At 37.9% G+C, this 17,518-nt stretch overlaps 1 protein-coding gene across 2 annotated transcripts in view; it reads right to left on the reverse strand.

The window, feature by feature from the left end:
- Nucleotides 1-1,580: 1,580 nt before the first annotated feature.
- lca5 (lebercilin LCA5) overlaps nt 1,581-17,518 on the reverse strand; it is a 78,079-nt gene continuing 62,141 nt past the window's right edge. For both annotated transcript variants that reach the window (XM_048597254.1, XM_020528217.2), the window contains exon 9: nt 1,581-5,812. In XM_048597254.1, the coding sequence (XP_048453211.1) occupies nt 5,058-5,812 (755 nt within the window). In that variant the 3' untranslated portion in view covers nt 1,581-5,057. The remainder of the gene's footprint in view (nt 5,813-17,518) is intronic.

Genomic DNA, 17,518 nt, shown 5'->3' on the forward strand with positions numbered 1-17,518 from the left:
AGACAATAAGGCGACATTGCAGATGTCTGTATAAGAACTGAAAATATTGGACCCAGTTCCATTAAATTATACAGTTACTTGATGCAAGTTTTTAAAATTATGATGCAATTGTTCAGTGCTTACAGTAACAAACTGTTTCCAGAGATCATATCTTCTGGAATGAGAAAAATACATCAGAGTGAGTGACTTCAGTAAGGATCATGCTAACATGAGCAAAGGAAATGGGGAACAAAGGAGTTAGGGTACAGATTTAAGATTATATAACCCACATTTTTATTGCAAATTCCTGTGCAATTTTTCATGGAAAATAGCTTCCATAATCTGAGCTGAACTGCAGTGATGTACCTAGAATTATGAATGAGCTAGAGTTGTATGTTGACCCAGAAATTCCAATAGCCACAGCAGGGTAGATCGGAGTTGTGCGTCAAACCATGCGGAAATCCTAAACAGTTTAAGAGCAGAATAGGAAATCAAAGGTAGCTGCAAAGGAACTTTGTTAGTACAGTGGAATTCAGTGTTACCATATATGAGGTAATACATTTACGAGGTAATACACGGGAATTTCCGTGGAAACCCTAGATGGAGATTTTAGAAGTATCCCAATCACTCAAGCTTGATAATTTCCCAGGAAAAGGTAAATAAAATGAAAATTACAATGTGTTAAGGATTGACCAGAGGCCACATAGTGGAGATCTACCCAAGGGCAGATCCTCATTCCCCACATCTTCTGGCCCTGAACTTTCCTCTTCAGATGCTTGCAAGAGCCTCAATTTCCCAAATTCAAGGAATATTGACTCAGGAAAATGAACATGAGGGATGCCCCACTACGTACTTCATGTGAGTTTAAAGGTAATGCACATTCTTTTCCTGAAGAATTCTCCCCCGCTCATAACTAGCTGTTTCCCCAAAAGTTGTAGTTCTTCTGAAAATTCACTGGAACCACTGTCAGCCGTGGCTTATAACACTGAACATGGGATCCTTGACCGGGCCATACAGTTATGAATTAGGAGTAAGAGTAGGTCATTTAGCATCTCCTACTCAGTCATTTAATAAAATCATGGCTGACTTGATAATGTGGAGTTGAGCCCACTATCACCTACCACGAGTACATCAGAATCTAGTCATGGATTCCCACATTCTAACAGCTAATGGCTGTGCTCCTCTTTGTCATCATTCGGTAAGCAGGATGTTAATATTGTGAAGTGTTCTTACGCTTATTGCACACGAAGAAATGTAAGAGAAACAGTAACAGTATTAACAAGAGTTGACTTAGACTGCATGTATTGAAATTTGACTTTTGATGAAAAGGGAAGGAAGAATAAATGGATCGAGGTGGGTTAAACTTTTCATTTTTGAATTTAGCAGGAACATTTACCCCGGGGAGACTGTAATTCTGTACGCAGAGGATGTTATATTACTGGTATATAATAAACACAACTACAGCAATCAGTTAAGCAAAACAAATTTTGAAGGATATTCACAATTAAAATTTATTTTCAAGGTAAAATATAATTCAAAGCATTATGCTGAAGTCAGCCAAAATTAACAAATGATTTAAATAGTATAAAAATACAATGTGGCAATAAATAAGCATTTAAAACTACCTGACATATTCTTTGGAAATTGTGCAATCAATATATGTATACAGTAATTAACAAACAAGCAGTTTTTGAAACAGTGCCTATTAAGGAGTAATTAATATGCCTATAAGATAATGTTGCTATCAAACAAACCACTTTCAAATGTATTTTTCCACTGTTATAATAAAGAATAAAATGAATATTTTATCTACAAATAATTATTCTAAGAAAATAATACTTGTTAAAATGATCAAAACTAGCAAGTTCCCTCAAGACAATTATGGCTTGCTATGCTGTTGGCCACCTTGATGGCAAGTGCTACACAGCATGATTTAAAATTAATACATATGTTATAATCCTTCTCACATTTACACATAAAATCTTTACTCAAATGATGGCATAGAACATGACAAATGCACACTAATTGCTCTGAAAAAGTTACTTTATTAAATGCATTAATCCATCCAAAAGGCAAGTCAAACACTTCAAGGAGATCAATGCATTTACATTGCAATTTGCTCTGTTCTTGGCGTTTGCTGTTTGTTTTGCCCATTATCCAATTAACAATGGCTTTCTCTTTTGAATGCACTATCGATGTTAAAACATTTTTCCTAATGTTTATTCATTTCATAAGGCATATTATGATAGATTTTCTATAACACCTGAGCACACCAGAAATCAAAAAATTGGCCAGTTGAGCACAAGTCTATTACTTTCCTTTTAAATAAACTAATAGTGAGATCCTATTCATTTGTACAAAGGTCCAGAAAAGTCTCTCCCTATTAAATGTATGTACATACCAATTAATTCAGATCTGTGAAATTATCAGTGAACTTCAGATAAGCAACAGCACTCCATATGAAAAACAGTGGACTGATTGGAGGTTAATTCCATTTTGAAATTGCACTGTCAAAACTACCCATGTGTGCTACAACAAAGACGTACAAGATCATACCTTGATGAGCTAAAGAAAAACAATCAATGTTTCATCCACATTCAGTTAAAAACCTGTAGTCTACCTTCCCCCTGCAACACCACCCGTCCCCCATCTATCTCTTAAATAACTTCAAGGTTTTGCCTCGATTGTTTCACCCGAAATCCATTCACGGGGCTAATCAGTTTTTGTGGCAAGTTTCCTGATAATTACTTAAATTTGTCTTTCATTTAACCGAAACTGTGTCTTCTTGCTCTGCCTCTACAATATTGTATATTGACAGGAACTATTTCAGAAAATGAACAGTTCTTTCAACCCATCAAAGGATTGCTCCAGATTGGTCTTTTCCACTCCATATCTTATAAAATTCTATGATTCCCTTTCAAACAGTATCTTCCAGACCCTAACAATCGAAGTGATCTCAATAATTCAATCACCCAACATTAAGGATTCTTCTACGCCACTTCTTGTTAGGAGTGCTGCTGGACACAGGATGCTGTTTGGCTGTAGTAGTGCAAAATTGAAAGTTTCAGCACAAGATCCTTTTAATTACATAGCATTGATTTAACAATTTATTGGAGCAGTCTATTTGATTTGTTGATTATTCCTAGACAGTAACTGAAAATATTAATTGCAACAATATCTGCTCTACAAAATGGGGGTGAAGACCTATTACATAAGGAATCAGATTTCCCCCCTTTAAAATCGGGAACCACATGTCAGGGCACTTTCTGGCATTGTGTTCCTAACTTCTAAAAGTCAAGGAATTTCTGTAAGATTTTCGTCTCTGGTAGATGGAATTGGAAATGCCGCCCTGCAGAAGCAGACCTGAGGCTGTTATATAGTTGGTGGCTACATGGATAGGTTAGAAAGCTAGTTCATTATGTACATGATTGTTAGGCCTCCCAGCCCTCACACTCCCACCAACTCCTTCCATGCTCCATTGTATCCCCATACCGCTTCAAATTTCCATATCCCCTCAACACTCCTTCATATCCCCCATGCCCTCATTTCTTCTGTGTACCCTCCATATTCACCTTTCCAGTATTTATTATGTACAAAATCAACAAAGCATATAATAACACTAAATCTTTGAAATAATCCTGAAACTGAAAAAAAAATCAAACAGGTTTTGAAAATCTCTTTTGAACAAAGCGGTTTGCATTGTTTGATATTTCTATGAGGTTGTAAGAAGATCACTTTATTTATAAAGACAACGTCCTCAAAGCCTGTTTGCTTATTTTGTCCATTTCAGGATCATTTCAGTCTTTTCAGTGTTCTTATATGGATCATATTTCTCTACATGGTGGATACTGGAAGAGTAACTATTAAGGATGTATGGAGATTTGAGGGAATCTGGAGGGGATGAGGTATTATTGGTAAGCTCTTTTCAACGTGTCAGAAAAGGTTTCTAATTCAACAGGAGGTTTCAAGATTCACAAACTGACTTGCTTGACAGGATTCCCACAGGCTTCAGGACTCTATTCACTTTGGGAAAATACATTGGGGATGGAAACTTGAATTTTTGACAGGGATTTAAATTTTAATCCCAATATTAAGTGCATATCAAATTGTAACCCTCCATATTGCCCAACCGGGGAAAATGACAAGTCGTGGGAACAGCCTGGCAACGTTGAACAAACCTATTAGAAGGCTGAAACGTGAAGCATGTAGGGCTGCAATTTCAGTATTGTAAGAGGAAAATCGGGTCTCTGGTCTCTCCACCACTACATTGACCGGAACCTTAGTCCAAGATTACACAACTAGATTTATACCTGTCATAGATAGAGACCTGGCATAATGATACAGATAAAGCAAGAAATAGATTGCTGGCTCCTAAACATATTGATTTGTCCACTAGACAAGAAGCATAAGTGCACCCAAATGAACCTGGTACTAGGCTCACCTCTTATGAAGGATATGCACATTAACTAAAAGCAACTCAGAGGAGTTAAATGTACCCCTTCCACCAAAATGATCATGGAATCCAAAATTACTATGTTGACACAAACAAATCTCTGGCCTGTTTTTAATAGCAATGTAATAAAGTGGGAATACCAGAATATTGATAAGGCCACCACTACATGCAGTTAGTTAAAGTGTAAAAGTAGAGGGTTTAATTGGACCTCGATCAAATTCAACTGTTCTTTGGAAACCAATACTTCACAATTAATAAGGAGAGTAGTACACATACATTGCCTTCCCAAGACTGGAAGTAGTAAATAATATAGGGGCATCAATTTTGAAATTAATAGACAGTCAGCAATTCAACAACACGGAAGGGAATTAAGACAGTGATCATTCAAAGTAGAGAAATGCACCTTCAAACAGCAGGCATTTATAAATAATTAATTTTGGAACTCTGGAAATAACAAGGGACAAAGACAAAGACATTGTGTTGATAGAATGTATGACTTGCGATATAGCTGGTAAGATCATTGATCTTTTGGAATATTTTGTGTATAGTTATGGGAATTGGAACATTTTGGTAATGCCTTTCATGAGAATGATCTGGATTGTAAATTGATTTGTCTTACTTTTCTTTATAATATTACCTCTTCTACTTCATCCTCTAGTGAATCAATTACATTTACTGCTGGCTTAATTGAGGTGTATTTGGAATGGTGGCGATTGGAGCTGATCATGCCATCACTAGAAATAGAATCACCACTATCATTTTTCCTTGTGTATTTGTTTGTTTGTTCCCAGGGGAATGGGTTGTCACTCCATTTGGGCTGGTCTACAGCATAAGACATTAGAAAATTCTCTTCCTTAGTGGTGATGTCAGTGGCAGCTCCAGATCCAAACAACTGTTCCATCAAATTAGACTTTCTGTCTTTAAATGGAAGGTCATAATAGCCATTCTGTTGCTCACCTTTGCCTTTGCTCTTCTGAGCTATTAGTCCAGACCTCCCAGTTCCTTTCCCAAATGATGGTGCGTACATACCAAAGCTCAGCTCATCGCTGAAGTTTGTGGTCCTGGTACCTCGGCGACCATAACCCTCTGTTAGTGTATCGTCCACCGATTTCAGAAAGTCGCTAGTTTTTTGCAATCTTTCCGGGGAATCATGGCTTTTTGACATTTCTGTGGAAAATAGGTGTGATGCATTGTGCGGTGAGGTCACGGAACTTCCATTAGTCTCTTCATCAATCTCTCGCATCTTTGCCAAAAGAATTTCTTTCTTGTGTATCTCATTCATTTTTTCCACGTTTTGGTGCTCAGTCTCTCTTGAACTGGATTCTTTTACGACACTTTCTTTCTCCTCTCTTTTTCTTTCCTGCTCTTCCTGTTCCCATTCTGCAAATGTAAAAGAATAGTTATGGTGATATCAATTTCCTGATCTCCATTTCTGAATTGTGCCACCATTTGATTAAATTTTCCAAATTAAACTTAATCACTAAATTTGAAAGTGTGCATTGATGTAATGCTTTTCACAAACTCAAGACGCCCCGAAGTGTTTTACAGTTGATGTAGTGTAGGAAATGGAGAAGCTAATTGATATATAGCAAGCTATCATAAACAGCAATGAAATATGTGGCTAGATCATCAGATTTTAGTTATTATTTGAAGAAGAATGTCAAAACAAGGCAGCTCAGGTGCTCTTATTCTTGACCCTTCAACTACGACCAAAACAGCCATTTCTATCGATGCTATCTATACCCCTCATTATCTGATACAGCTCAATAAGGACCCCTCAGCCAATGCTGCTCTTAAAAAAACAACCCACGCCCATTCAGCTTCTCTTCATAGCTAAAACGCTCCAACCCAGGCAACATCCTGGTGAATCTCTTCTGCACTTTCTCCAGTGAAATCACATCTTTCCTACAGTACAGCGATCAAAACTACACATAATACCCCAGCTGTGGCTTTATCAAAGTTTCGTACAGCTCCAACGTTACTTCACGGCTCTTACTACCTATGCCTCAACCAATAAAGGCAAGTGTCCCATATGCCTTCTTAACCAGGAAGAGCAAATTACTGTAGATGCTGGAATCTGTATTGAAAACAACAAATGCTAGAAATCACAGCAGGTCAGGCAGCATCCGTAGAAAGAGAGCAAGCTAATGTGGAGCCGAGATGACTTCTTCATCAGAGCTGCCTTCTTAACCACTGTTAACCTGTCCTGCCAATTTCAGGGATCTTCAGGGACAAGCATCCCAAGATCCCTCTGCTCCTTTGAGCTTCCTAATGACCTGCCACTCAGTGAATACTCCCTTGCCTTGCTATTTCTTCCAAAGTGCATGCATAACACTCACTTTTCAGGGTTAAACACCATCTGCCACTGGGTATCTTCATCTAACTCTATTCCTATACACTCTTTAAAATTGTACCAATTAATTTAAACAGTGCGGTTACATTTGCCACCCTCCATTCTGCCATGACTGTCCCTGAATCAACAGATTTTTGAAGATGACAACCATTTCCTTGGCCATCTTCTTTAATACCCAGGTGTATTGATTATCAGGTCCTGGGAATTTATCAGCTTTCAATCCCAATAGTTTCTCCAGCAGTTTTGTTTTTACTAATATTAAGTTCCTTAAACTTCATTCAAGCTGACCCTTGCTTCACTAACATTTCTGAAAAGTTATCTGTGACTTCTTCTGTGGTGCTACTGATTTGATGGGCCAAAGGGCCTCTTCTGTGCAGTATAATTTTATGATTCTAAGACAAAACAAACGTAGTTGTTTAATTGCTCCGCCATTTCCTTTTTCTCCATTATCATTCTCCTGTTTTAGACTGATAAGGGCCTACACGATTTGTCTTCACTTACTTTTTTTTCTATTTACATACTTATAGAAGTCTTACAGTCTGCTTTTATGTCCCTTGCAAGTTTACTTAATATTTCATTTTTCCACTGTTAATTAAACTTTTGGTGATCTTTTGCCGAATTCTAAACTGCTCTTAGTCCTAAGGCTTGCTAATTATTCTACAAACGTTATACGGCTGTTCTTCGGATTTAACGCTGTCCTTAATCTCTTTTGTTAACCATGTTTGGGTCACTTTTCCCATTGTGTTCTTCTGCCTGAAAACTTTGTATAACAGCTGAAATCTATGCATTAATTCTTTAATTAAGTTACACAGTCTATAACAGACATCTCACCCCTTATACCTTCATAGTTCCCTCTGTTAAGATCTAGGACTATAGTTTTACTTCACTTTCTATCCCAACGAATAATTATATAATGTGATTGTCACTTTTTCCCAAAGAACCTCCAACAACAAGATTAACTAACCCATCTCATTGTAGAAAGCTAACTCTAGGATAGCAAGCTCCCAAGTTGATTTCTCAATATACCGGTTTAAATAAACATCGAGGACACACTCCAGAATTCCTCTGCCTCAGTATTATTATTAATGTGGTTTGCCCAGTTTACATGTCGATTAAAATCATCCATGACTGTTGTAGCATGTTGTTGCACGCACCTCTAATTTCTTGCTTGATGCTGTCCCCTACCTCTCCATTACAGTTTGAAGACCTATGGAATTCTCTCACTAATGTTTTCCATCACTTGTCGCTTCTTACCTCTACCAAGGCGGATTCCACATCTAGGTCTCCTGCGCCAATATCCATTCTCACTGTTACATTTATTTCATCTTTCACTAACAACACAAATAACTCACCCTACCTCTTTTTTAGTTTTGCCTTTACATCTCTAGAGACTGAATGCCCTTAGATGTTCAGTTCCCAGTCTTGATCACCACACAGCCTTATCTATGTAATTGCAATCACGTTGTACCAGTTTGCAAATATCTGCATCGACAGTTTAAACAATATTTCAATCTCAACCGCACAGAAATCAACTTTCAAAATTTTCACAGGATTGTGCTGTTTGTATAGTGGAAAAGATGAAATGCATAAATTTAACATCAGAAGTATTATGCAGCAGTAGTTATGTATCCAGGGGTTCTACATTATTGATCTGTATACTAGACTTTGAACTTTTTAAATGATACAGTGGTAGAGCAGGAGTTTATTTTCTGACAGCAAAAATTTTTAATCTTTTCTAGGTCAACAAAGGAATGTACCATTTGGCAAGCAGCAGCAGCAATTATTCAAATAAAATCAGTTTTACAGTATTTTAACTAGAAACACACTTATCTACAATTGAATGTCAGTTATTACAAACATGGAACTAAATGTCTGTATTTTGAAGTTCAAGAACATGATTCTGGCAATGGACACAGCAAGCAATTTGTTACTCTATTATAGTCTGGAACACCCATGTATAGTCTCAATAAATCCATTTGATTTGAACTTTCAGAATAAAGTCTCAAGTTAGAATCAATTCATTCTTAACAGTTGAACTTTAACTTATTTCTGACAGGTTTTCTATCAACACCAAGCAGAAGCATGCCAACCTTTGTTGATAACTTTTTCTGTTGATTTGGTGGTGGTGATTGGGTGTTGTTGGGGAGAAAGAGGAGGAGGAGAAAAGAAATTAATGGCCCGGGAGGTTTGCTTTCACTCTAGAATATAACTATATAACTTGGTCATGTCACTTTATTGTGGTTGGGAATGAAAGCTTCAGAATTTTTATTTTTCAAAAGGTTAAATTTGAAGTCTCATAATCAAATATACTTAATTCATCAAGTGGGAGGATTAACCAGAGAGAGAATCTTAACAGGATTTATGATTCTCAGAAACATAAACATTTCCTTGTGAACAGCTGGTTGGCCTACTGAATTTTAAAAATATTTTTCAGGCTGAAGGTCTATTATAAAACAATGAAGGAAATCTGGTTAGAATTAATTTGCTTTATTTTATAGGGCATGTTGAGCTGGACTGAAGAAAGTGGACCACCTTGCATCTTAGCAGATGACATACAATGCATAGTTTGGCAAAATTCCAAGATAAACTTCAATACTATTCATTTTCCTTTGTAAAAAAATTAAAAACCTTCCTGCCTCCAATGCATTAGCTCTGGAAAGATAACAAGAGATAATCTTACTATTTTAGACTGCAGCTCTCTAGAATTCATAATAGGCAGAGCAATTAAACTACTCCACCAGCCTATACTTGCAAAACGTTAAACAATGTCTTACGTTAATGCGATTTTCAACTGGAGTATGCAAAGAATTATACTAACAACCAATTTAAAAATATCAGCCAGATGCTACATATATCATGGTGGTCTTTTGAACTAAACCAAAAAGGTGTGGGCAGCAAAGGTTCCCTGGTGCATTCTCCATGACAAAGCCTTGAGCAATGAAAGTTGATTTGTCAACTATTCAACACCCTCTTCTCATGCAGCATAATTTGTCACTTCCTTGAAATTTGGCATTCTTGCTTTGGTCCTGATGAGTGCAAGTGAAGAGCTTCGACAGTGCATTTCTTCTTTCAGTAATACACAAGTGCTGTATATTAGAGGGCAAATTTAAGACACATTTATTTAATTCTGTAGGGATAGATTAAGGCTTCAGCCAAATAAGCATTGCTGTAGCAATTAAGCTTCAGAATGTATTCAATTAAGTAAGTGTATATTTTATTATTTAGATCAGTAAAAACAAAAAAGGCTTATCTTATTGTATGAAGGGATATTGAAAATGCTGAAAATTGATTGTTAACAACTTGTATTTGTCCTTAACATAGCAAAGCATTCCAAAGTGATCCACAGGAACATTATCAGAGAAAATTTGATAAAAAGCCACAGAGAGATAATAAAACAAAGGAAACAGGCTTTATGAAACATCTCAAAAGGATGTTAGAGAGCTAAAGAGGTCAAGAGGTTTTGGAAGCGAATTCTAGACATTAGTTCGGATCTGGGATAATTGCCGACGAAACAGTGATTGAAATTGGAGTTTGAGGTTTGTTAGAGAGTGGAATTGGAGGAGTAAAGGTGTCTTGGTAGGAATGTGGGGCAGAAGGAATTTGAAAACGTAGATGAAAATATTAAAATCAGGTATTGTCTGATCAGGAATCAATTAAGGTCAACATGCACTGGAACGACAGGTGAATGAGACTTGGTACAAGTTAGGATTCCAACTGCAGAGTTTGGATGAACTGTTTACAAATGGTAACCTGCATGTGGCTGGCCAAGAGAACATTGCAACATACAAGTCTTTCGGTAACAAAGGCATGGATGAGGGATTCAGTATGATATCAGATGAGTCAGGAGCGATATAAACTGAGAATAATCAAGTCATCTAGAATATCACCTACAAAATATACTACATTTGGGATAACACTAGAAATAACAGTTTATAAACAATAAATGATGCTGGTAATGAAAGTAGCATTTATGGTCATGAGCATGCGAGAAGGTCTTAAAGGAATCGACTGAGTCATTATTATGAAGAAAAAAATTAAATAAGACTATATTTTATGTGAAATCCTTTTGGAGGGTGCAAATAAATACAAGCCATAAACTATTAAATATAGTTTAAAACAAACATGATCCAAACATATTAATAACATATTAAGATGAAGTAAAGAGAAAGCCTACAAAGGGAGAAAGGTGGGAAAAAGCTAAGAATACAAATTCTAAGAAATTAAAACAAATTAATTAAAGCAAGTAATGAGGAAAAGACCTCAAAAGAATAAGAAATTCTACCAGTACTGTAACAGGAGGAGGGTCATCAGAAAAGAGGATGCTAACTTCAAATAGATGATGTACTAAATTATGAAAACAATGAGCAGGTAATGTAGCATTAGTGGAGAAATAATGGAGTTAATGTTTCAGGTTAATAACATTTTATCAAAATCTACTTTTATTTCAGATTTCCAACAGACATGGCACTTTAATATTTGAAATCAACAATTATTTCTTGGTCACTACACCCAAGATTTAGGATTATTTTGTCTTTTTTGACTCAACATCTCTGGCCATATGCAATGAGCAACTGTATATGCAGATTCAGGAACACAGAACAATCTGATTTTATCAAGGACCATAAATTACAAGAAATAAAATTGTGTGCTTGTTTCTATCTGTGGGCCAGCATGGCTCAGTTGTTAATATTTCTATCACTGAAACAAAAGGTCATACCCAACTTTAGGCTTAAGATAGAGAAATCGGCTAACATTTCAGCTGAGTATTGCATTGTCAAAGATGCCATCTCTTGGATGAAACATTAAATCAAGATCTAATCTGCATGTCTGAGTGAATATAATAATCCCTGGACACAAACTGAGAGCAAAGAGGTTTTCAGTGACCTGGTGAACTATCATCATCTAAAGACCTGCAAAATTTTTATCTGGTCTTTCACTCTTTATAGAATATTGCTGTATACAAACTGACTGTGCTTTCCTATATAAGAACATTAGTTATAATTCATAAGTTACCCATTAGTTGTAAATTAGATTGGGATATCTTTAAGCCATGAACTACTCTATCCCTGGACTAGGAGGCCTGGGTTCAAGTCCCACCTGCTACAGAGATGTGTAATAATATCTGAACAGGTAGATTAGAAAGAATAGGTTAAATTAAAGAAAGAAGTATTTCTTTTTCTAGAAATAGAGTGATAACATTATAGCTCCACTGCTGTTCCAGAGCTCAGGCATACACTGTGTAATTATACAAAAATATATTTAAAAACAAGCACAAAAATTCTTATCACATGCCAATGGAATCCAATGCCACCTTCAATCTGTTTAAGCTTAGTTCTAATTTTTCTTTGCTGCCAATGATTATTATACTCGTAAATATTGAAATCAACAAAAGTATACTTTGATGTGTTGACAGTAATTCACATTCTTCTTTCACCACAGTTTGGAACAAAGACATTAACTCAAAAATCTTAATAAAAGCAGTGACAATTTTGGCATTGAAACAGAATGACTTTTATCTATAGAACAATGAAAGATGATTTAAATAAAAACAGAAGGCAGGAAATGAAGATGACTTTTGTGAGAAAGATGGGAAATCATAGAATAAGGCAAATAATTCCGAAAATCCACTGCATTGAGGGTTTTACACAGAATATGTAACACAGAAACAGGCCATCAACTCACTTAGTCCATGCTGAAGCCTTATTTTACCCACCTTCATCTAACTTGATCAGTGTATCTTTTTTCCTCTATCTTTAACTGGCTTCCCTTAAATGTGGCCATATTAACTATTTTAACTACTCCTTGAGGTAACAAGTTCCATATTGCAAACTTTTTGGGTAAAGAGCTTTCTCCTGAATTTCATAATAGATTTATTGGTGATTATCTTACATTTATGGCTCGTAATGTTGGCTTCGCAAGAAAGTGGAAAGACATCTGCTCTTGCACATTACATCAGATGTCTACTTAGCTTTATCACTGCAAAAAGAGGAAGGGCCCTAAACTATTCATTCTTTTCCCATTGTTAGAACCTCTCAGTTCAGGCTTGCACAGGGTTAGGGAAATATGTGTAGATACTTTTGGCATACATTTAAGCGTGCTCATCACAGCACTTACACTTATACAATGCATTCTAGATGGAAACAGTTCATAGTGAATGTTTTTGAGTTACAGTAGGGTAAATCTTTGGAGACAATTGCCTTAATTTTCATTCCCAGGTCAGGTCACAGGGCAGAAGAAATCCCAGCTCCATAAAGGTTGCCTTAAAAATTACGGCCTGCAATTCCCCTTTTCAATTGGTGGTGGGCAGGACAGGGTGGGAGGGTAGTGTTCATGGTGGTGTTGATGGAGGTGCCTGGATTGTAGGGTAAATTTAATGGTAAAATTGTTTGGAGACTTCAAAGTTTAAAAGAAAATTAATACATAAAACATTCCTCCTTCTCTCACCTGCTCAGTCTTCAAGCCCTATCCATGCAAATTAATGACCTATACTTAACATTATACTATCCTATGCTCTTGTACCCATCCCAAAAAAGCCCATTCAACTATTCCATCATGATCAGACCCCTAGGCTCAACTGCACATTCCCGTCATAACGCCCATTCCACCCATTGAGCCCTTTTGCCTCCATGCCCCCAATCATCTCTATAGACCATTATAGCACCTATCCAACTCAACGTGAACCTCATACCACACTTTTGCCCTTTCCTCACTATGCCTATTCACCTAGTATCCACCAGGGGCATAATTGAGGAGGCATGCTGACAGAAAATAAAGAGCTCTGTCCATTGATGATGCAGTGACTGAAAAAAAAAAGAGGATACAAAAAAGGGCGGCACGGTGGGTCAGTGGTTAGCACTGCTGCCTCACGGCGCCAGGGACCTGGGTTTGATTCCACCCTCAGGCAACTGTCTGTGTGGAGTTTGCACATTCTTCCCATGTCTGCGTGGGTTTCCTCCGGGTGCTCCGGTTTCCTCCCACAGTCCAAAGATGTGCAGGGTAGGTGGATTGGCCATGCTAAATTGCCCGTAGTGTTCAGGATGTTTAGGTTAGGTGGGTTAGACATGGAGAAATGCAGGGGCAGGGGTAGGGGTTTGGGTCTGGGTGGGATGCTCTTCAGACAGGCAGTGTGGACTTAATGGGCTGAACAGCCTGTTTCCACACTGTTGGGATTCTGTGAAAAAAAAATCATTCGATACATTGAAATTCCTTCAACTGATTTCTTATGAAAACAAAGATTTTACTCACGCGCTCAATCCTTTATGTAAACCAATTTTTCCATTTTATAAGAAGTCAGAGTGGTTCATCAAAATGCTTGTTTGATAGGCTCTCCATTGTGAAAATGATACATTGAGAAATCAGATGTGCAACACAATGGTTCATGGCAACAGGAACCCCAGCAATTTTTTAAACTCCACACAATTCCCTAACAGTTTGGCCAGTCACAATCATCATGATTTCAATTATCAAAGTGATAGAAGGGGTCATCAGTGATGTTGATTAGCACTTGCTTAGCAAGAACACATTCACTAATGCTCAGTTTGGGTTCAACCAGGGACACTCGGCTCTTGGTCTCATTACAGCCTTGATTTAAACATGGACAAAACAGCTGAACGCCAGAAGTGAAGTGAGAATGACTTACCTTGATATCATAACAGCATTTGACTGAAAACTCCATCAAGGAGTTTAAGAACAACTTCTTCCCCACCATTATCAGACATATGAATGGACCTCTCATATATTAGAGTTGATTTTTCTCTGCACCTTCTCTGTAGCATAACACGATATTCTGCAATCTATTCTATTACCCGAATGTACTGAGATAAGGTGTGATTTGTCTGGTTAGCATGCAAAGCAATACTTTTCACCGTATCTCAATACATGTGACAATAATAAATAAAATCAAATCAAAGGTAACCAATGGAATCATACCAAGCACGAGGAAGTTGGTTGTGTTTTTGGAGATCAATCATCTCAATTCCAGAACATCACTGCAGAAGTTCTTCAGGTAGTGTTCTGGGCCCAACCATCTTCAGCTGCTTCATAAGTTGCCTCCATCATAAAATCAGAAGTGGGATTGTTCACTAATGATTGCACAAGGTTCAGCACAATTGGTGACTTTTCAGATACTGAAGCAGCCCATGTCTGTATGTAGCATGACCTGTACAACATCCAGTCTTGGGCTGACACATGGCGAAGAACATTTCACCATAAAAATGCTGGGCCATGACTAACTCCAGCAAGATAGAATGTTTACTTAACATTCATTTAACATACAATGGCATTACAATTGCTGACTCACCCTCTGTTACCATTGACCAGAAACTGAACTAATCCATCTAAATACTGTGGCTACAAGAGCCGGTCAGAGGCAAGGAATTCTGTGGCAAGTAGCTCACATCCAATCTCCCCAAATGCACTATGGGTGTAGCTACAACTATGGATTGCAATAACTCAGGAAGACAGCTCAACACTGTTAGAAGCAAAAGCTTGCTTCAGTTGGTATTCCCAGGCATTCATAGGGTCATAGAAATAGACCCTTCGGTCCTACTCATCTGGGCCAACCAGACATCCCAACCTGACCCAGTCCCATTTGCCAGCATTTGGCCCATACTTCTCTAAACCCTCCCTATTCATATACCCATTCAGATGCCTTTAAATGTTGTAATTGTACCTATCTCCACCATTTCCTTCAACAGCTCATTCTATACAAGCACCACCATCTGCTTGAAAAAATTACCCCCCAGGTCCTTTTAAAATCTTTCCCCTCTCACCCAATGTCCTGCAAGCCACAACATGACATCCCAACACCTATACTCAATGACCTGACCAATGAAGGCAAGCATAGCAAATGCGTTCTTTACAACCATGTTTACCTGCGAATTCACTTTCAAGGAACTGTGCACCTCTAGATCTTTTTGTTTGGCAACACTCTCCAGTGCCATACCATTAACTGTAGAAGTCCTGCCCTGGTTTTCCTTACCAAAATGCAACACCTCACAATTATCTAAATGCCACCTGCCATTCCTTGGCCCTTTGGCTAATCTGATCAAGATCCTGTTTTACTCTGAGATAATCTCCTACAATGTCCACTACACCACCTATTTTGGTGTCATGTGCAAAATTACTAACCATACCTCCAATACTCACACCCAAATCATTTAGACAAATGACGAAACACAGTGGATCCAGCACCGATCCTTGAGGCACACCGCTAGTCACAGGCCTCCAGTCTGAAAAACAACCCGCTACTACTACCCTCTGTGTCCTACCTTCAAGCCATCTACTCCAATGCAATTAGAGATGGGTAATAAATGCTTGCCTACCCAATGACATTCTTGTCTCATGCATGTAAAAGGAAAACAATAAGTTTATTCCCTTTTATATGCACAGCATATCTAGCTTTTTATAATCTAGTGTGCCTTAACTCCCATATCTTATTTCTCCAAAAGGGTACCTTAGCTATTCATAGAACATAGAACATAGAACATAGAACATTACAGCGCAGTACAGGGCCTTCGGCCCTCGATGTTGCACCGACCTGTGAAACCAATCTGAAGCCCATCTAACCTAAACTATTCCATTATCATCCATATGTTTATCCAATGACCATTTAAATGCCCTTAAAGTGGGCGAGTCTACTATTTTTGCAGGCAGGGCATTCCACGCCCTTACTACTCTCTGAGTAAAGAACCTACCTCTGACATCTGTCCTATATCTATCACCCCTCAATTTAAAGCTATGTCCCCTCGTGCTAGCCATCACCATCCGAGGAAAAAGGCTCCCACTGTCCACCCTATCTAATCCTCTGATCATCTTGTATGTCTCTATCAAGTCATCTCTTAACCTTTTTCTCTCTAACGAAAACAGCCTCAAGACCCTCAGCCTTTCCTCATAAGACCTTCCCTCCATACCAGGCAACATCCTGGTAAATCTCCTCTGCACCCTTTCCAATGCTTCTGCATCCTTCCTATAATGCGGTGACCAGAACTGTACGCAATACTCCAAGTGCGGCCACACCAGAGTTTTGTACAGCTGCAAAATGACCTCATGGCTCCGAAACTCAATCCCTCTACCAATAAAACCTAACATTCTGTACGCCTTCTTAACAACGCTATCAACCTGGGTGGCAACTTTCAGTGATCTATGCACATGGACACCGAGATCTTTCTGCTCATCCACACTACCAAGAATCTTACCATTAGCCCAGTACTCTGTATTCAAAATAAATGAAATGAGCACAGACATGTTTTTACTAGTCTAATCTCCACACTCCAGGTTCCACATAATAGGGGGTCCAAAATCTGAAAATCTCTAAAATCTCCACAATTCATTGGAGGCAGCTGATCTTTTAGCTGGTTAGCTACCTCTGGGGAACCATGCACATGCAAATTATAGCCTACCCCCAAAACTGTCGCCACAGAAATGAGATGTGGAATTCAGGGGCAGAACTTAAGGATTCCTGACTTCTTCCACCATTTTTGACGTGATGGAGACACTCTCTATCATGGCAAAAATCTGGGTCAATGGTTCAAATAAAAATGTGGCTTCAACTGAGCTTGGAATGGATAATCCAGCTCATAACAATTATGCTTGCTATGTGAAGCGAAACCACCCACTACAGCCCTGATCTTTTGATAATTAAAAGGCCACAAAACAAGAAATTTTCCACATGTTTGATCTGTGCTTCTATACAGAGTAAATCTGCATGAGTATTATATAGACTTTACGAATAT

Source organism: Rhincodon typus, chromosome 5, assembly GCF_021869965.1.
Source record: "Rhincodon typus isolate 14 chromosome 5, sRhiTyp1.1, whole genome shotgun sequence".
In the NCBI taxonomy this organism is placed as follows: Eukaryota; Metazoa; Chordata; class Chondrichthyes; order Orectolobiformes; family Rhincodontidae; genus Rhincodon; species Rhincodon typus.